The 20,789-nt window shown below is 43.9% G+C and overlaps 2 protein-coding genes across 10 annotated transcripts in view; one reads left to right on the top strand and one right to left on the bottom strand.

Moving 5' to 3' along the window:
- The window catches only part of JAK1 (Janus kinase 1), a 64,731-nt gene extending 62,354 nt beyond the window's left edge, over positions 1 to 2,377 (top strand). The window contains exons 24-26 of one of the 2 annotated variants that reach the window (XM_074598627.1): positions 573 to 683; positions 1,680 to 1,777; positions 1,930 to 2,377. In XM_074598627.1, the coding sequence (XP_074454728.1) occupies positions 573 to 683; positions 1,680 to 1,777; positions 1,930 to 1,954 (234 nt within the window). In that variant the 3' untranslated portion in view covers positions 1,955 to 2,377. The other variant, XM_074598629.1, reaches the window with a different exon arrangement.
- The window catches only part of RAVER2 (ribonucleoprotein, PTB binding 2), a 57,539-nt gene that overhangs the window by 16,633 nt on the left and 20,117 nt on the right, over positions 1 to 20,789 (bottom strand). Inside the window, exons 5-14 of one of the 8 annotated variants that reach the window (XM_074598631.1) lie at positions 20,196 to 20,322; positions 19,166 to 19,248; positions 15,652 to 15,756; positions 15,346 to 15,457; positions 13,977 to 14,233; positions 11,883 to 11,994; positions 11,358 to 11,503; positions 9,490 to 9,579; positions 8,734 to 8,862; positions 5,434 to 5,615 (exon numbers count right to left, since the gene is read on the bottom strand). In XM_074598631.1, coding sequence (XP_074454732.1) covers positions 5,469 to 5,615; positions 8,734 to 8,862; positions 9,490 to 9,579; positions 11,358 to 11,503; positions 11,883 to 11,994; positions 13,977 to 14,233; positions 15,346 to 15,457; positions 15,652 to 15,756; positions 19,166 to 19,248; positions 20,196 to 20,322 — 1,308 coding nt within the window. In that variant the 3' untranslated portion in view covers positions 5,434 to 5,468. Of the gene's footprint in view, positions 1 to 3,539; positions 5,616 to 8,733; positions 8,863 to 9,489; positions 9,580 to 11,357; positions 11,504 to 11,882; positions 11,995 to 13,976; positions 14,234 to 15,345; positions 15,458 to 15,651; positions 15,757 to 19,165; positions 19,249 to 20,195; positions 20,323 to 20,789 lie in introns of those variants that run through there. The other 7 variants (XR_012588818.1, XM_074598630.1, XM_074598632.1 and 4 more) reach the window with 7 other exon arrangements.

The raw sequence follows: 20,789 nt of genomic DNA, 5'->3' as shown, positions 1-20,789 counted from the left end.
CCATTAAGAAATTTTTCCTAATATCCATCCTAAACCTCCCCTGGCGCAACTTGAGGCCGTTTCCTCTTGTCCCATGGCCTGTTCCTTGGGAGAAGAGCCCGACCCCCCCTGGCTGCCCCCTCCTTTCAGGGAGCTGCAGAGAGCGAGAAGGTCTCCCCTCAGCCTCCTCCTCTCCAGGCTGAACACCCCCAGCTCCCTCAGCTGCTCCTCACAAGGCTTGTGCTCCAGACCCCTCACCAGCTCCGTCGCCCTTCTCTGGACACGCTCCAGCCCCTCAATGTCTTTCCTGGAGTGAGGGGCCCAAAACTGGACACAGCCCTCATGGGATCTGTCACTAAAGACTCTGTAACACAGAGATACGTTGTGGTGACTGCGTGTCCTGGTGAGGAAACCATATTTATAAATATTACATCTGTTTTCTAATGCAAGTCGATGGTGCGTGGCAGCTGAACAGTAAGCATCTACTGTTGGTTTTCGTTTTGATACTGAAATGTCATCTTCATGTCCAATCGAAACGGCCTGGATTTGCACAGGGCAAGAGGATGCGCCGCTGATTCCCCCTCTTTTCACAGGAGTTCTTGAAAATGATCGGCCCCACGCAGGGACAGATGACGGTAGCTCGGCTGGTGCGTGTCTTGCAAGAAGAAAAGCGTTTGCCGCGGCCGCCCAACTGCCCAGAGGAGGTAATGATGCACCGACACTTTGATAATGACACTAAATTGGCAGCGAGAGCACCACAGAGTCATGGCTGAATAGGCCTTGGCTAATCTTGGTAGGAAAACTTTCAGGTGTGCTAGTAAAAAGGCATTTCCAAGGTTTTTAAGCATTATTTTAAAATGTTTTTTGACATTGACATTCTTGAGTTCGGGACGTCCCTTCAGAGAAGGGCTCAGAACTTGGCTTTAGTATCTGGATCCGTGTAAAATTCATTCTGAATCCTTCTGATGGATGAAATGGAGAGTTCCTGGGTGTGCCCTCGGCAGGGTCACTGCTAGAGCTGCCTCCTCCTGCCCTCGGGGACGCGGGGGAGCCAAGCTCTGCCCTGGCTGGGCTGGAGACCCCCCACCGGCGTCGCAGGCCCCCAGAAGGCTGAGGCAGGCGAGGGGCGGCGGATTCCCGTCTGGGTGCGTGTCCCAGCGCGGGGCAGGCGGCGGCCATGGGTTGCAGGGACAGGGAGGTGAGCGGGACGGGGGGGGACGCGAGCCCTGCGCTGCCGAGACGGACGACTCCGCGTGGGAAGGTCGGAGCCGGGTGAAGGAGGAGCCGTCCCGCGCTCCTGGGGCCGGAACCAATCCGGCGTTTAGGGGTGACGCAGGCTGTGGGTGCCTGGCCCCAGCCAACAGGTAATGAACGGCTGTTAAACCAGTTTAGTAATTAATTACTGAGAGGTACACGCCAGCGGGTTTGGTAAAACACTCCTGAACCGGTGATAGAGCTGTTGCGTTAAGCGTCTACGCTACCGCTGCGTCAACTGTCTGCACTGAGACAATCGTACACCCATTGAAACAAAACCACCCACCGTACCAGATTCTTGCTAATTCTGATCAAAATCTGCAGCACGTTTCTGTCAGCGTTCTGCGTTTCACGGTAGTGAGAATCTGCTCCATTATATTTCCTGGAAAAATGAAATGTTTTATGCATCCTTTAAAAAAACCCTCTCTCTTTTTATTTGTTGTTAGGTGGACCATCTGATGAGGAAGTGCTGGATATTCAAGCATGACGAACGGACAACCTTTCACAATCTGATTCAAGGATTTGAAACAATTATGAGTAAAATGTAACTCATTTTTTTTATACTGTCAGTTCTTTGTGTGTCAAAATATAAATGCCCAAGACCTTTTGTTTTTTTTAACTACTGTAATTTGTACTCTGACTGTGCTGATGTGTTTAAAGGATTCTTCTTCCAACAGTTTTCCTTTTTAATTTTAGTCAACAGTTGGATCAAATGAATTAAAAGGTATGGAAGAAACAATCGCTTCAATCCCTTTTGCTGCTGCTATTGCAAGGCAGATTTATCTTTACCCGATTACAGTCTCAGCACAATTTGCACGACTCCGATGAATGCAAAGGGCAAGAGCCGCACCAAAAAATGCTGCAGTTCTCTGTGCAATCTGTAGCATTTAAAAAAAAGTCTGCTGTGCACGCTTATTCCTGGAATAACTAACGGATATAAGAGGACTTGATACAGTAATTTAATGATTTTTATGGGGTTTTTGAGGAGGTTTTGAGAAGTTTGGCTGACAGTCTATCCTTCACGTGCACTTAAATTTTAGTAACAAAAAACCCCCCTCTGGCATAAAAAAAATCCAGAGAAGACCAAATAATCAGCTCGAGCTTAACGAGCCTGCAGTTCAGAGCTCGTGCCTGTTTTTGAAAAGGGAAAAAAAAAAAAAAAAAAAAGTGCTTTAGTGTTGCGTTCAAAAAACCAACCAAATGACAAAAGCATGGAGCCACATGTATAGTTGTGCTTCTCCTCGAGAAACCTGGAAATTGGCTTTTCCTAACTCAGCCCTCCCCTCCCGCATTCCTGCCCGCTGGAGCTTCCAGCGTGGCTGGAGCTGTGAAACGTGCCAACAACAGGATGCTCTTCGGCTTCTGCTGCCTGTGACCTACAGTGCGGCGAAACGGGTGTAGGAAATCAATTGCACACTTTGGGGATAGCAAAGAAAAGCCAACGGATGGATAAACCTGTGGGGGAGCACTCCCCTAACACGAGGGGCTAAAGGAGAGGCGCGCAGCGGGGAGAAGAGCTGGAACACAGGGAAGTCTTTGTTACCAGCGGTGCCGGCCGCGGGGCGCACCTCACGCGCGTCCTTTCGGGCTGTGAGTTCTTTGGCCAGCACCTTAATTCATTTTAGCAATTCTGTAAGGCCGGTCGTGCAGCCGAAGACGCTGAGTCTTTAAATAACAGCATTGGCCTTTATTTAATTCGATTTGGAGATTCCAGCCCTGCACTCGCGCAGTGCGCAGCAGAGCCAGGGGGAGGGCAGTGGGGCCAGACTGGGACCAGGTCCGATTTGCCGGCGGGACCAGCTTTAGCGTTTAAACTGTAAACGAGTCAAGTGAGGGCACCGCACCCTTGTCTTCTAAACCCGTTACGTATCGATAAACAGTGGTTTAACTGGAAACCTTTTGCTGCCCCGTGACCTAGGCCACACGTTTTTGAGGCTCAGTTCTGGCAATACCAGAAACGTATCTTTAAATATATATCTATATATATATATAAACTTGTAATTATGAGCCACACTGAGGTCAGATTTATTTTTACAGTATTACCTGTTTTTTCTGTATGTCACGTAGAAGCCTGATTTAAATCTGTAAGCACTTTGTTACTCTTTATACAAACCAAACCTAATAAAAGATTTTTTGTTTTCTCCATGTGTGTATCTTTTTTTAATCATAAATTAAACACAGAACGATTTTTTAAATCTAGCTTCCATAGGAACAGTGATCGGAACACAGTGTCTTCAAAACAACCTTTCCCTACATTAAATGAGTACTTCAAAGCTAGTCCAGAGATGTTTTCCTCCCGCAGAAATCCACTTTAAGTGTGTACCAACCATTTATTTTCATTGAAAAGCGTAACAAGGTGAGAAAGTTGCATATACAAAGAGTTTGAACAAAATATTACAAGTGAATTTAGCAATACGCCCATGTGGAACCCCAGAGGAGCTGCTCTAACCTGCGTTGCTGTTTGGCCGTCACAAGCAGTTCCTGCCCGTAGGCACAGCGTGTGCTCGCGCTACAACCCAACCGCTCCGGGTGGGGGGAGTGTTTAACCTTTGAAAATATGTATCTTGGTCACATCACAAAGCTTGAAAGGCAAAGTTTAAGACTTTTTAAAAAAAATAAAATTAAAAATCAGTATTGAAAAATGGCTTCAGTATTATCTAGCAAGACGAAGTGAGACGGAGCCGGGTTCTGGCCTCAATGCTCAGCGAATTCCAGGCAAATGAACTGGGGAGAGGATTCCAAGGCAGCGACCTCCCCCCGCACCCCGCCGCGGCACAGAGGGCTGGCTCCCCGTTTATCTGACACAAACTCTGATTTCAAACGTAATGATTTCAACAGTAACGAGTTCCAAGTCTTCAGCTACAAGGATTAACAGCAGAAAAGAAAGACTCTCGCCTGAGTTGCTTAATGAATAAGCTAAAAATACAAAGTCTTTTTTTTTTTTTTTAAAAACAGAAGAAAAACAGCAATACAGTCAAGCTGGGAACCAGTGTCTGTGTGGTGCCAGGTGGGGCTGTGCCGACACACGCGCAGGCTGCCCAGGTCCCAGCCCGGGGGGGGTGAGCCGGGCCCGTACACCCGGGAGAGGTGAGTGAGGAGCGGTCCCTGCTAACGAGACCTACCTCATGCAAAAGGGAAGATGTAAGAAAGCGTGAAAACCAGAGCCAGGCTGCTCCTCTGCTGCTGCAGGTCATCGCTGGGGTGCAGCACATTCCTAAAGTGAAGATACTTGGAAAAAAAACAAATAATACAATGAAGAGCAGGAAGGTGAGATTAATGACACCAACCGTGGAGCACGTCAGTATTGCTCCTGCTCCAATGCTGAATCATCCAGATTCAGAAAAGGTCAGAAAAAAGACACCAGGCACCTGCTTTCTTCCACTTTCTGTTCTCTTTACCAATGTCCCAGCACCTGCTGGCGTAGCCGCAGCCCTGCCGTACCGACAGCACGCCCGGCAGAGCGGGGGACGGTGCTTTGCCACATGCCCTGTTCTACACAGCGGCATTGCCAAACTGTAAATTACTTCGAGCAAAAGCTGTGGATTCTTGGCCTAAAAGCAGAATAAAGGTTACTTCATTGTCCAAGTATCACCTATCCAAATCGAATTTAATGTTGCAAGGCAGCACACAGTATAGCATCTTACTTTTAACAAACATTTATTGAAAAAAACATCACAGAGGCTCTGGTAATACATTTGGTATATCTCCATTCCAGGATTAAGAGAAATACTAAAAATATAAAGGCTGTAAATGCAGACCTCTCAATCCTGGAAAAAGTAAAGATTGGAAAAAACCCCGCATTCTGAGTTAAAAAAATAAGAAAAAAATTACTATCAAGACTTCATCTTTTAACTTCCTCAGTCTGAGGACAAGAGAAAGGCTCAGCGTTCCCGCCTCGGTATTTTTATTGCTTTCGGCTGGTAAGCGACCAAAACTCACCGTGTTACTTTGCTTCGTCAGCTCCAGCCCACTGTTACTGTCAGTGGCAGACGACAAAGGAAACGCCAGCCCAGCCTTTCAGAAGGCAAGTCAGACTACCCCGAAATGCTAACCTCGTAGCAAGACGTACCCTTTCCTTGGCAAATTTGCCCGTTACAGGAGGTTGTTCCTCTTGGGATACTTACAACCCCCCCCACAGAAAGAAGAATTATTTGTCTGAAGTTAAGGCAGCAATAAATAGCAGAGGTACGAACAGCCCACCTTCGCGCCCAAAGGCAGGAGTGGTTATTTAGGTCTCAATAAACGCGCTTTTTTTTCAGCGAGGATTCTGCGTAACGTACTGCGGAGCCCTGAGTCTGCTGGCCAAGGTACTCCATGGGGCCAGGTTCCGGGGAGGAAATGAGGTACGAAGAGCCTCGCTTCTCGCTTCTCATTGGAGCCACCTAAGGACAAGAAGAAAACAAGTGACACATGATCCAGCCCAAATGGTGTCAATAAATAAAGCTTGGGAATTACCAAGGACCAGGAGCCTGTAACCGACTCCAAAGGCCCGACTCCTTCGGCTTTGAGGTCCGGCTATACACAGCTCATGAGTCAGTGTTTGTGCCCTTTCCCTAAAAAAAAACCCCACCTGATCGTAAATGCATTGGTGCCCCACCATACATGCGATTTTGTGAGGGCAAAGGGCTCCCGGGTGGCCCTGCTCCACAGCGCACGTTTGAAAGGCGGTGGCGTAATGGCCATGCTGTCACCCCGTAGTATTGCAGCAGTTCCAGCCAGCTTCGTCCTTTAACGTAAGGCACCAGTGGGCCACCGTTTGTGCCCCGTTTCTTTTTTCTTGGAGCGCTGAACGGGTTAAACTGTCCTGGCACAGCTCTCATGGCAAGTCAGATGCCGAAGGGCTTGGTTACCGGCCATGCCAAAGCCGGCTGGTGGTGCGGGTTACAGCTACCCATCTGCCATTGCAGGCATGACTTTACATGCGGTACCAACGTGGAGAGAGCAACAACCGTTCTTTTAATCAAAACTTCAATTTAACTAACATGCCTCACTCTGAGACACCGAAAGGCCTGAGGTGAGGACACCTCACCTTCTGGTGAGGGCAGAGGTGACCTAAGGCTGCCCCACCAGGAAGGGCCCCTTGAGGTAGGCAAGGCTCAGGTTCAGTTCCTCTCTGGGATCCATCAGAGCAGAACATCGCAATATCTGTGGCCCTACAGCACTAGGAGCTGTACACACACATAGAGCCCACCACCCTAACCAGTGAGTCTTGATCACTCTCTCTTCCCCCCATGTGTCATTAATTTTGTTAATTAAACAGTCACTTTGCTCTAGAATAATGAACTATCTGCCCTGTAACAACCACCTGAACCTCATCTCACCACGTCCTCCTCAACCACACTGCGTATCCTGGGTTAAGCCTGGCTCCTAGAGCAGAAGATCTGGGGCTTTGGTTTATGTCGGAGTGAGAATTTCAGAAACCTTCACGTGTGTCAGACCAGGACACCAATTCCTTAACTCAACCAAAAGAAGAGCTGTGCTGACCAAACGTCCCCCAGCCCAACACTTCCCAGCAGAAGTGCCCCTCACTGATTCACACTCACAACTCAAATGACCCTCTGCTAAGCCCAATTTCATCTTAGCGTGCACTTGTCATTATCATAAATAGGAATTTGCTTGAGGAACGACTTTTAGTTCCCTTCCCGCCCCTCTCCTGCTCTCCGAACAGCCGTGGGGATGGCGCGGGTGTACTGGCTTGCACGGCAGCGTGCAGCGTCTCCGCTGCGTGGTTCATACAAATCTCCAACTGTGCTCCTCCTCGACCTCTGAAACGCAGCCACAGAAGCAGGAGAAAACCCGGGTTGCAGGGTTAAAGTGAGCGCGCGCGCACACGCACACACACGAGCACGCACTCTCAACCCCTGCAGAGCCTCTTGGGGACCAGCCTGGGTCCCGTCTTCACTGAGATTTATCTTTTGAGTTCAGGAATGAGAAAAGCACCTCGCTGCGGAGGCAAACCATACTTCTGTGTAGTTTATGCCAAGGGACCGACCACTCTCATTCTGCCTTCTACGGCATCTGGCATTAAGACAGACTTTTGAGTGAGCCGTTCAACATCACCTCCACATGCAAGCTTTCCTCTCTGGACTGGAGATAAACTGGAAGGTATTAGTTTGCTCAAAGCCCAGACTATCTCCTTCACTTGTTACAATTTCACTCAATTCCAGTCATATCAGAGTTGTGTATTCCTTCTAAATCGCCTCCAAAAACTGGGAATCTCATGCCGAACCCGAGATGCGAGTTTCTGAATGCCAGACCATCATGTGCTGAATCCCGCAGCTAACCTCTGCGCAGCGAAGGGATTTAACACCGTGATGGAGAAGAGCCGCGCAGGAGAGCTGCATTCCCCCAGACGGGGCTGCTGACTTCAACTGTGGCTCCTCTCGGCACGGCCGGACACCGTGCAAAGGGCCACGAGCTGCGCTGGAGGCTGGAGAGCCAGCTCGGTGTCCCTCCAGCAGCGCTCAGAGAGATTATCATCGCTCGCATGGCTGCGTGGCTGGGGCCAGACTCACAAAGGCAGCAGCTCGTTATGCTGACAGACATACTTCCCTGCAGCCGCTCCAAAACAGATGACAACCTGGCTTTTAAGGTCTCTCCCATCCATAAAAATGGGAGTAATGCGATTTAGCTACGACACGAGGGTATAAATTCCTCAGGACTTCTAAGGCACTCGGGAACGACGACCACCTATGCTCAGATGGTGCAAAGCTTTTACCCCCGCCGTCTCAGTCTGTGTTAAACCGGCCTCCTGTTACTCCAGCCTCCTTTAAGTTGTCCCTCACAGCTTCCATAGTGTTTCCCCATCCCTCCCGCATCTTTATTGATGAAAACTAAGTGTCTACTGGGTGCAACAGACAAAGGAAGCTTTGCACAATGAGTCTGTCTGAACCAGGCTGCATCTGACGTCTGTTAAATATTTCAAATGAAAGCCATTTAAAAATGGTTTTCCTCCCAGGATCCAGTTAACAGTACTGCAAAGTGGCACCCAGACGCTGCTGTGACTTGCTAATGCCACATCAGAGGTTTTACCCACTGCAAAACATCTGCAGTCAGGCAAAAAAACCCCATCTAAAACCAGTGTGAACCTCCTCCTCTTCCTTTGTTCACTTCCTACTTTATTTGCCTCCTCCAAGGCATTGTTGCACATTCACGCTCGCAGATACCATCTTTCCAAGAATTTTGCTCACAGACATCCAGCCTTTCTTTGCCTGTGGGATTTGGTGGTTTGTGGGCAGCGAGGAGCACTGATCTCCAGGGTGCTGGAGGGCTCCGAGGGACGCTGGTGCCGGCACACCCTGCCCAACCGCTGCTTCTATTTATCACATCCACCAGGAACTCCGTGGGATCCTGGGGAGCACGGGTGCAGTGGAAAAACTGCCTTGGCTTGTCGTGGGTACAAAGTCCACTCGGTGGCAGCAAAAGACAAATAAGAAGCGCTTCCACCAGCAGCTGGCCGGGGCTGCCTCTGCAACCACTCTGCTGGGTCTCTCCTCTCACCTTATTTAATGGTTTTTGTGGAGGAAGCTGCAAGCTGCCTGGCTGGTATGGTCCCTGGGCTCCACTGTAAAGTGTAGGCATGACCTGCAAGCAGGTGCTGTAGGCTGGGTAAGATCCACCTGTAGATTCCTAAATGCAGAACGGGATCCATGATAAACCAGAAGTTGAAAGAAAATACGTTTAATAATGCATTTTTACTTGATATAGTAATGAGCGCTCAGTGGATGTGAAAATGCCTGAGTCACATTCAACTGCTAAAAGGAGTGTACCATTCACAGCAGCTCAGGCATGCAGCGACTTCCGGAGCAAAACGTAGGGTTTGGGGGATGATTTACTTTACACAATTCCTTTAAAAAAGAAAAACCTCTGGCTATATAATAGCCTAGGCGAGAAAAAATCCTTCAATAGTGAGACTGGGAAATACTGTTGCGGTGTGCTGTTTCTTGGAAGGAGTACTTTAATACACTCCTGAACTTTACAGGTAGCCTCCGATTGTGGGATTTTAGACAGAGGAACGTTCATGGCAGAGATAAAAGCGTGAATATGAATCCTGGAGAGTAACGGTGCAGGGATGCCCTGCAGAAGGTGACCATGCAGTGCCATTCGTCCCACACTCTCCAGCCCCTCATTCCTGCGGTACCGACGGCAGCAGCCACTACCAACAAAGAAAGCAGGTGTCCAGACTCCAAAAGCACCCTGACAGCTGATGGGAGAAACAGCCAATGCAGACATCAAGAAAATAAAATTATTTCTCACCTCAGCGGCTTCATTTTCAAATTCATCGACTCTCGCCTGGGTAGAGTTATATGCCTGAGCATAATGCTGATACCACTGCTGAACAGCCTCCTATAAAGGAGGAAAAAACCTCTTCCCATTAGCTGTCTACTAAGATGACTCTAAATGGAAACAATTCTTACGGTCTCACAGGACATGAGAATGAATTAAAGGCAAAGCTCCCCCAGAAGCATCAAACATGTTTAACACCAGTGATAAAAGCTCAAACCAAACATTTAAAACTACATTAAGGGTGCAAAAGATACACAAGGCACCGCTGATACAAGTACAATGTAATTTCTGTTACATGGAAGGAAAAGACAGTACGAACACAGCTGAATGATGACATGTGGCATCTCTGCACCTAAGTGACACTGTTTGAGTCCTTGTCTGAAGTTCATACTAGTGACACTAATATTACAATACTACTGATTTTTTTTGGACAGTATTTTAAGGATTTGGGGTAAGGAACTACCTCCAGGAGACATCAAAATGAATTTAAAGCCAATAATCAGATTTAAACAAAATATTCAAGAGTATGTTAGTGCTTTCATGAAACACATGGCACAATGGCCCGCAGGACACCCCTCTTGCTTCCCTAACCCACAACTGTCACCAGGTCTGATCTGACTGGGAGGTGGGTCTGGCCCCCAGTAAAGGCCCCTGCTGCAGCGAGTGCCGTGCAGCGACCCCATCCCCTCCTGGCCAGGCTGAGACCCTCCTCGCACAAAACCACCCCTGTGCCCACCCGTGCGCCCGCACTCCGTCCTCCAGACTCAACCCACTCCCACAGCAGCCCTGCTCTACCCCAGGGAGCTTTGGAGCAACACAGATTTCCTTGCCAGCAGCCTCGGAGAGAGGAGCACAGCCTGTTTCTGCCTTCCTGCCATCGGATGAGGGATCGGGCCACTCTGGGGAGGAGGAGGTGATGGGACCAGGGCAGGAGACAGAGAGACCGACAGCAGAGCCAGGGTGTCTCAGTGCACACCCAAGCCTTCTAGACAGATTACAATCCACTTCTCATATTTGATTTGTATACAATTACATTTCTACACAGACTAGCGATGGCTAATGAAAATATGGAAATACTATTTCACAAAATGTCCCAATGTCTGTGAAACTCAGTACTTGCCCTCAATACTACACCAAAACACTGTCCAGACAAGGGGCAGCCCTCCACCTTAATGGCCATGCTCTGATCACCAAATGGGGCAAACGGTGAAGAAATCCCGTGCAGTGAAACCAGCTGGCAGAGACTGCAAAAATTCCCCAAGCTGTACAGGAACTGCTGGCAGACAGAACACACCCTTCTCTGGGATCTAGCCAAAGTTCAAGAAAACTTTAAAACTTCTTGGGAAGGGAAAGAAAAACTTCATGGTTTTGAAGACAGACAGAAGCCAAGCCAGAAGTTGTAAGAGGTAATTTTTCAGCCAACCGAGCTGAATTCAGGTTCTCAAGAAGCAATCTTCCAATGGTTATAATACTGCAGCTGGGAATGTCTTGAAGCTTCTTTTCACTGGCATTAGGTGTATTTTGTGCTAAATCTATTCTGTACACTGAAAGAGAGAAACTGGCAGTGAAGGGGAACTACAAAGTTTGATGTGAAGGAAAAGGTAGGCTTTAGTTGTAGGAAAGCCTTGAAGAGTGGTACCTGATGTTGGGCAAGGCTGTTCAGCTGCACGCAGGGCTATCAGACCACATGTGTACCAAGAAGCGCATTAAGAGTACACAGAGAAAAACACCGAGCAGCTCAGGGAGGCATCTCTGAGCACATCTCTGCCAGAAATCCTGCTACCGGAGCTCGGGGTGACAAACCAGGCTTCAGAAGAAAGCGCTGCAAAACAACATACCTGTGTGTACTCCCCATGCTGTTGAGAGTAATTAAAATAATTTTCCATTGCATGTTGTGATGTAGTTCCCTGAGACACAGCAGCATCCACGATGTTGTTCGGAAGTCCGGTCTGCTGTGGCGGACTAGAGGCTTTGCTGGCAATTGCTGTTCGTAACATAAAGAATTCACAAGTTTGTATAAACTGCAGAAATTAGGTTGCACTCTTGTTTCACAATATTCTGTGATTAAATCAGAAATTTGCTACTTCAGATTAGGCTGTGCTCAAAATTAACCACTGCTACTGATAATTGAAAGGCTTTCTAGAAGTTTGTCTACATCAGTAAGCCCATTAACTCTGAAAATTTACCCTTCCCAAATAAAATATTAACTATCAGGATAGATCAGATCGCAATTTCAAGACAGACCGCAAGACTTCCTTAAAGATAAGCGTTGTGGTCACTGAAATGACTTGCCAAACAGAATAACAACTTGCCACACTCCCGTCAAGGAGATTTGCAACTAAAACCGCTAAACATTTGCTTACCTGGAAGACATATACCAGGCAACACACTTGCCAAATTCAAGTAGGGGTTGGTACTAAGACGTATTTCCTTCGGTGGTTCTCCTAGCAGCGAGGTCTGTTTTTTCAAGGGAGTCTGCGAAACAATTGGACAGGGCAGTTTGCATTATATTCCTACAAAATTTGTCAGAAATAAGGTAAGTGTCCCAGCAGGATTTTGAAAAAAGCTTAGCCCTATGAAATGTATCAGGAAAACTTTCAAATTAAATACTGGGGACAACTGTGTGGACACATTGCTTCTATTTTTTTCTTGCCAAACAATTTTGTAGGAATGTTTCTCTTTAGATTGTTAAATTACTGAAGGATATTAAAAAACCAAACAAAATAAAACCTTTTACACTCAAGTAAAGGCATAATAATCACCATAACGACTCCAGATGCAGGGAATTAGCATTAAGTACGTGGCCAAGACAAAAATCAACTCTCTTCACCCAAGCCACAAGCAAATAAAGGACAAACGAACCCTGGCCTGGAGAGATGCCACTGTCTGCACTCTGGCATTACAACACCTCTTACTGATCACTCCATTTAGAAGCCCGTACTTAAAAGGGGAAAATGTTTATGAGTGGAAATGAAGTGCAGGACTGACTCACTCCAAACCACCAGAAGTGTTTCCTACGAGGGACTAAGAAGGGTATGCTACCAGCTTACAGCCCCTTAGCTTACGTTAGAAAAAACAAGGACGAAGCAGCCATAGCAAGTTACATAGCTTGTCGGAAATACATAGCTCAAAGATGTTTGTATAATATTCTCCTCTATATCTATTCTGCTCATCTTTTCAAAGACCATTAAGGAAAAAAAATCCACTATTTTACGGGATTAATATTATTTTCAGTAATATAGTATTAATCAACAACTTTTCAAAAAGTGAGACCAGTTTTCAAACACTAAAAACTTCAACAGAGTACTGAAATTCATCATTTTGATGCAAAAGCAGGCATTTAAGACAGCATGACCATTCAGTATCAGCACACAGACTGCGGCTGTCTCGTCAAGGAAGTAAGTTTTGCAAATTGGGCCTTCTGTCTACTGGTGCAGAAGAGGAAACAATTAAACCATCTCCCAGGATTTCAAAAAAGAACTCCTCCTGGTAAACAATATTCATAGAAATAAATGAATGATCTAGTCTTCTAATGGTTTAATTACATTCCCTTTTAACTACATGAAATGCTGAAATAAAACACTGATTTTATCTACGTATACACATACACCCTATGTATCTTCCCCACGTCCCTCTATACACAGGTAAAATCCCCCTTCATTGCAGTAAAAAAATTGATTTAAAAATGAAAAAGTCTATTTTCTGAAGTAGGACCAAATCTGTCAAAGCTGTCTAACACTTGGTGTATATAATCTAATCACTTCAGATGCTTCAGAAAATATGTAGGGAAAATATAGATCTGACCTGAATTAGGAACACATTTCCCCATAAATGTCAAAGTATTTCTGTATATTATAAAAAAAAGCAAATTCTGTTAATGACAAGAAAACAGTGCTGAAAATTAGCCCACTCTGGTTCAACTTAAATCCCATCCCATCATCCTCCCACCGCTCGCCTTCAAGGAAATAAAACTGATACAGAGTAAGAATACGTCAGTTATGGCTAAGAGGTTAAGGATTAAAAGTGGAAAATTCACACACGCACCCCCCCACCTGGCAACCCAAAGGCCCTACACACCACCACAACTGCTCCTGATTAGTCATAAAATTCAACCACAAGTTCAAATTTCAGTCTTTTAAAAGGGACATTGCCTTTGAGATAATTTCATCATCAAATACTATGAGGCATACACATGGAAAAAAACCCCTCCAGCATTGTAAAAAGATTCCTTTGTTAATTCATTTGGACCACCAAAGAGCATTATTGTTCTCTCCCTATTATTCATAACTGAAATGACCTTAAAATGTCTCATGAATGATCCTGTGATCCAGCAAATTTTACAGTGAAGAACTACAATAAGCAGTTGCACTTAACTCTTAGGCGTGTTAAAATAAGAAAGAGAAAATACACACACACAAAAAAAAAAAAAGAAAATATTTGTATTCAACGTTCCTTACCCCCAAACTGGTATCAGGACTTTTTAGTTGATTTTGTTGTTTGGCATGTCCAGCCCGCAAAGCTCCCGCAGAAAGATTTGTTAAGGTCTGATGATAAGGCTGTGATCCCGAGACAACCGCTTCGGTAGTTGATTGTTTATCTGGAGCATTATTTTGCCCTGGTATAGCTTGTCCAACAATGTGCTGATTCGGAAAGAATGGCAGCATGCCCATCCCCGCTGCTGCCGCTGCTGTTTGAATTGGAGTCAGATTAGATGCTGCAGTCAACCATAAATGGAGAAACTTTTCTGTTAGACAAGATTTATCAGTACATTTTGTTTGTGGTTTTTACCAAGTGATGAGAAAAACATTGAGAGATCTATTTTACAGCTGTCCCAGAAAACCAGATTCTGATGATAGTTTTTATTCTTTTACCATTCCAGGAGCAAACAACTCTATTTAAAGTTAATACAATAGAAGAAAACTGTGACCTTTCTGAACATTCACTATGATAATAAGTTACTTAATGTTTCCTGTCACTTTCAAAAAACGTATGAACAACATCCTAGAGGATCCAGTATTGGAATAGAGGGGGAAAACCCCACCTCAGGCGGCATTAGGAAAATTCTTTTTACCAACAAAAGGGCTAGAAAGTATTCTCCAAAATTAAAATCAAGACATTTGGAATAGGTTTCTTCCCCGCCCCCCACCAGCCTCTCCTTGCTCCTGGTTACTACCATTGCTCAAACCACGTCTAGAACTTCCTCTCAGTGGAGGATACAAAACCGATGCATTAAGCAGTATCACAACTGGTCTTTCCTCATAAAAATTGCAGGCATCACTGGCACAGAAACTTACATTCAAAATTGACATCTGTCACAGACTGGATGTCAAAGCTCTATCGCTTAATGAAAGGAATGCAAAACCCCCCCTTATTTGCAGTGCCACTTCAGCTACTCAGTTTTATCTGTTTTGAAAGGACAAACCCCAAAATTTTGGTCCTAAATAAAAACATATTCCAAGTGTACAAAAAATGGTAGTAACTGAGCAGGCAGAGTATTTAACAACCTGCAAATATTCAACCAATGCCACGGTGTGCTCTTTCTTCCCTGACAAACAGTTGAGAGAAGCCGGGCAACAAGGCAAGATATTTCAAGTTTGTTTCCTGCTTAAACCAGCAGGTTACAGTTGGTTATACAGATACGTAACTCGTTACCTTGCTTAACTATAAACCTCTGTAATGTGCATTATTGTCCAGCTCTCTGCCTACTGTACCGTACAGTGATAAGGCTCAACATATCCTTGCTTTTGCTACAGTGGGAGAAAGTAAGGTGCATAATTTCAAGCTGAGCATTTCTACTGATTTCGTATGAAATAAAACGTCATTTACACTTAAGAGCTTCTCCACGGGCTCCCATGCCTGAACTCACTGATGGCATTACCCCTATTCCCAGTACTGTCTGAAGTAGCATTGTTGGAGGTTCTCCCAGCAAACCCGGTTTCTATAAGGAAGAATAGAAAACTGTGTAAATGATCAAAATAATCTGCCTGTTGCTATTTATTATAAATTTCACATTCAGTTAATCTTTTTAGAGACACTAAACCGTTCAATTATACTAGATGAAAAAACATATTTGTTTTAGCAGTTCTAAAAACGTCCGAAGACGGTCGAAGTTAAAGCGATGACCTTCCTTACACTATTAGCCTGAAGGTTTTCAATCTTCATCAGCTGCTGCTGTGGCAAGGGTAGGTGAGCGGGGCTCTGCAGCAGTAAGTTAGATGTGCTCCCCAGAATTGAACTCTGTGAAATTAATAAAAGAAGCTTTAGTTGACAGTCACGGAAAGCAGTACATTCTTGAAATACTTTCAGATGATACTGCTGAAAGAAATTTAAATTAGTTTCTGAGTTAATACAGCAAAGGAAAATAACTATTTCCTCCACAGAGCTAAATTTTTGCTTCATTCATGGAAAGTTATTTCAAGTTCTACTAAACTCCTTTCCTCCTAGTGCTTTTTTTCACCTCACAACCATAAGTATGCTTTCTGATGGCTTTTAAAGGATCAAGAGCATACTCCAAAGACAGCCCAGACCCCACTGCAGCCCCTGTGTCTAAGCCAACAGGGACAGCCAGATGTGTGCGAAGCCTCGGCAGACTGACTAGATAGATAGGGGAGTTACCTACGGTGCCAATAAGAAAGATGAGACACATGGACTTCAGGGGATTACGAGCTGTATGAATAAGGACTTCATTGTTTCTTAACGTTTGCCGTGTGCCTTGCATTGCAATTCTAATACATAATCTCTGCCAAATATCTATACAGTTTACAGGACGCGGTTGCAACCAGCAGGGACTTTCATCCCTTGCTCTTCATTTTCAAAGAGGAATATCCAGATACGTTTTTGCCCCCTTTTTAGTGGCAACTATCTATGTGAAATTCTATTCCAGAACCATTAAAAACCTTACAAATCACAGAATTTTCAATTCTATAATATATTAGTATTTCTCGTTCAAAAATTCTACATCAATTTGCCACCAGAATTGAGCCACTTAATGAACAATTTGGGGCACCACATTCAGACTTTGCTACTCAGCATTATGTGCTCTGGCTAGCACAGTGGCTTAAAAGAAACCTTATGTCCACTCTGGATGACAAAACCACATTATGAATCATGCTTGCTGAACACAGGCTTGACACTGCCTTTCTGGCAGCAGCTCCTGAGCATGACTTGCCAGGCAAAATATAGGTTGCTCTACAAACCTTTCTGTACAGCGGTGCAAGAATAGATATATGGGACACTGACTGTGTCAAATCACGAGTATGGCCTTCCGCATTTTTTTGATATCTCCTACGTAGGAAAGGTCACCAAAACCAGGTAATGAAGATGGAACCCAAAAAGAAGGCAGGTCTCCCCATGCACGGCTTTGCAGATTTCACAGCCTCTCACAACACATCTCACAAATATTTTCAAGCCTAGGTTGTGTGTCTGTGTGGTAGGGTGAAATTCCCTAGGGAAAAACCCTCTATGCCTACAATATAGTCTTCTGGACTCAGAAATGCACGATTTAAAACAAAAACGTGCCATATATAGACTAGTTACACATCTGCTATTTTAATTGTCTTAGTGATTTCCAGTAGAAATTATCCAGGGCCGTTTATTGTCACCAATACCAGTGGTTGTTCCTTCTAAAAGTGGTTATGTCAACAAAGAAAACGTGTTAGTTCAATTGCAAAACTTTCAGAAATACAAGAATGGAAAATCAGTTCGGTTAGAATCCTCAAAAGAAATTCTCTGGGTTAATAAAGATTTATTAAACTGCTGGATGACTGAGGAAAACACATCACCGAGAAAGTTTAAAATGCATTATTGTGGCACATGATAATTGTAACTAAGAGAAATTTAAAGAAAGAAGTTGAAAATTGAAGTTGAAACTACCTCCAGACTTGAAAGATTACTCGATGAATAACCCATTTGTTCAAATTCCCCTCTGATGAATCTTTTGTTATCAATTATATTATAATATTGTAGCATAATCATTCTAAAAATATTGTTCTCGCCATATTACTTTACAAAACCTTGAATATAAGATAGCAAAACCAAGATACACAGGAAGCCGAATCGGTGTGTGACTGGGGAGGTGGGGAGAGAGTCAAGCCGAGACACTGCCTGTTCCTCTATCTTGTGACAATACTGAATTTCCAGACAATAAAAATAGTGACCCAGTTCTTTGACTTGAGAGAATACTCTGAAATAAGTCACTGAATAACAGAAAAATGTGCCTAATAGAAAGAATAGGGATAATCAGATCACTGTCAACAAAATTCAGGCTATTAGATCGGGTTTGGAGCTAATTAAATGACGGGAAGCTCCCTGGAAGAGCATTAGACTTGCAAGTCTCTCTAAAGAGAAAACACGAACTTGTTTGACTTGCAGCACTCTTAAGCCAAAAAACATTGGATCATCATCAATCACACTGTTAACTGTGTACAACATGCCTGTCTCCAGCTGTGATTAGAAAACATTCACATTGCCTTCCAAGGAAGCACAGACTCTCCCAGGCTGAAGAGGGAGCAGCAGTAACTAAATATACCAATTGAAAATGTCACTTAAATAAAAGAAGTATAAGCAAAGAAAGATGTTATTTTTCATTGTACAGGACAAAAGCAACTCATTTGACAGGGCAAAATTATGTACTATTGATTCAAAATTAATATATTCACCTACCAGTTTTTAACAGGAAAACAATAGAAAAGCTAAATATACTTAACATAAGGAGTATCGCTGCATTGTAATTAGGACTTTTTCTAAGATCTTTAAGTCTGCGTCTGCCAAAAGAACAGCAGAAATAACAACTAATGCTTAAGGGGATTTTATTTTTTAAATGGGAATTTCTGAAACATCAGAAAGAGTAAGTCAAAGCGATTGACTCCAGTCCCTCATAGGTACTTATGAAAATCCCCGCCATGAATATTAAAGGCAAAGTTTGGCTCCTGGCAGAGCTGGAGAAATCTCTGATAGAATGTGAATACAAGGTGGAGGCCCAGCAGGCTGCTGGCCAAGTGCGCTGCCGCAGGGAGGAGTTCTGCTTGTGGCTGCCACTCCACCATATTCTCCTCTCCAATTTCGAGGGCAAACTCATCCCAAATATCATTTATAGTATCTTTGAGAAATTCTGGTGTCCATCTGGAATTATAGATACTCCGAGAACATTTAAACACTTACAACCTTGGGGTGTTTTTTTTTTGACTAAGAAGTAACATCTGCAAATCACTATTTTTTATGGCATATATAACACATTTTGGTCCCTGCAAGCTTTAAAATGAAGATAATGATGCTAAGCTTGTTGGCTTGAATAAGTTAAAACAATCAAGTGTCTATAGGAAGTGTGTATGAGCAGTTCCAAAAGATGTGCCATGCTCCTGAAGCTCTAATTTAAAGGGGATTTTTTTTGCCAGTAATGGCGAGTTGTCTCTACGTCGGCAGGTGCTAGCAAATCAAAAGCTCAGTAAGATAAAATAACTCCCTTGTGGATAGTAAGCACAGTCCGCTCTTACATCCCCGTAGGCATCTCGTTATTAGAGTGCTTTTCTTAAAGACAGCTTTAAGAAGAACACTTGATTTTAGTTGTAATTTCTTAAAATTTTGAGAATATTTTTCATCTAAGATCTCCACAAACATCTATTTTGACAAAAGTTATTTTGACACATACCTGATGAACTTTATTCAACTGCAAAAAAGGTGGGCCGACTGCTGAATTTATCAGGTGAGGTAAACCTGCAGATGCTCCAAGAACTGTTTTAGAAACACAAGAAAAAGGTGCCGTGTTTCATAAGTAGTTAGGCAAGTAAAGATCTTTATAAGAGTTATTCTATATTTTTCATATTTGGTTTCCGTGAAGCTTTCCAGTGTAATAAAGGTCACTATAACGAAATCTTTCAGTACACCCAGCTTTGATCTGCAATTAACAACATATCAGAGATCAAATGTATTCTCAAGGCGCTCCTTTAAAGCTGAGAGTTTGACTCAAAGATGCAGAAAGGCCTGCAGCTGACTGCAAGACCCCAGCATTTTCTAAAGTGCTTTGAAACATCAGCATTAGCTAAAGTGTTTCTTCACTAAAGTGTTCACTTCACACACCATTTCTGTTCATCTTCTGTCAGTAGATTATGTCACAAACTCCTAGCTGTGCCCCGTCTGACTCCTAAAAAATTATCTGTTCGCATCCCTGTTCCTAATAATTTCACCATTCGCAATGTGATAAGATTGTTTTTAGTACGTTCATTCACACCCATCCTACTGAGAAACCAGAGAAATGTTTTTGGCTAACGCTGTCATGAAATGCTGTGTACGACTACAGCAGCATCCAAGTGAATAACGATTTACACTGGAAACAACAGGAGAAAAACTCAGGCTGCAAAATTCAGACCTAGAATCAGATTTAAACTTGCCATTTTAATGATGTCTGCAAAAGACATTTCATTTTAAACCCATTTCTAAAACAAACACTCAGAGACCACAGAGTTAACGTGAGGACGTTTTTAGGTAACACTAGATTTTACCCAGACACAATACTGTAGCAATCCATTTCTTGCTTTCGCTTTCATAAAATGTGAGTCTACACAGACACACTGAAGCAGCGTCTGCACAGATTTTAAAATCCGCTTCTCTCCTTTGCTGAAAGCCTCATATCACCAAGAACGGGCTTTGGGTTTTGTTAACTCAGTTTTAAAACAACTTACCAGGTTTCACAGCATGTCCACGCAACTGGGGCTGCAGTAGCATTTGCAACATTGCCGGATTATTAAAACTTTTCATAATCTGCACTGGATTTGGCTCTGGAAGCAAGCCTTTCCTATTGTTCCTCATCTCCAATTAAGAGAGATACAAAAATGTTAGAATCGGGAGAATACAAAGAATACATTTAAATCCCTCAAACTTGTGTCGTCGTAAGGTACATATTTCATTTTACACAAAAAATAATCCCAACATGTCCTCCTCCGTTTTCTGCTCTTTTCCGTGCCCCTTCTCTGTCAAATTAAACGCCTAACAAACTACTCTCCCAAAACTTCAAGCGTATTATTTTTCCCGAGACACGTTTCTTTCTTCCCATTAAATCAAGACAGTGTTATCAATAAAGGAGAACAGGAACACCACATGATATCTTAGAATAGCACCACTCACGTCTTTTATAAAGATGTGGGCTAAAGCTAGCCGAAGTAATGATACTGTTCTGCTTCTACTTTTAAGACAGCTTCATGCAACACTTATCACATCCAATTTTCTAGAAAATAATCTGATAAGACATGTGGGTGTAAAAAGCTTTCTTCTATATC

The sequence above is a fragment of the Larus michahellis genome, chromosome 8 (assembly GCF_964199755.1).
Source record: "Larus michahellis chromosome 8, bLarMic1.1, whole genome shotgun sequence".
Classification (NCBI taxonomy): domain Eukaryota; kingdom Metazoa; phylum Chordata; class Aves; order Charadriiformes; family Laridae; genus Larus; species Larus michahellis.
Note: the sequence above shows the minus strand (reverse complement) of the source record. Positions and strands in the feature narration are given on the sequence as shown.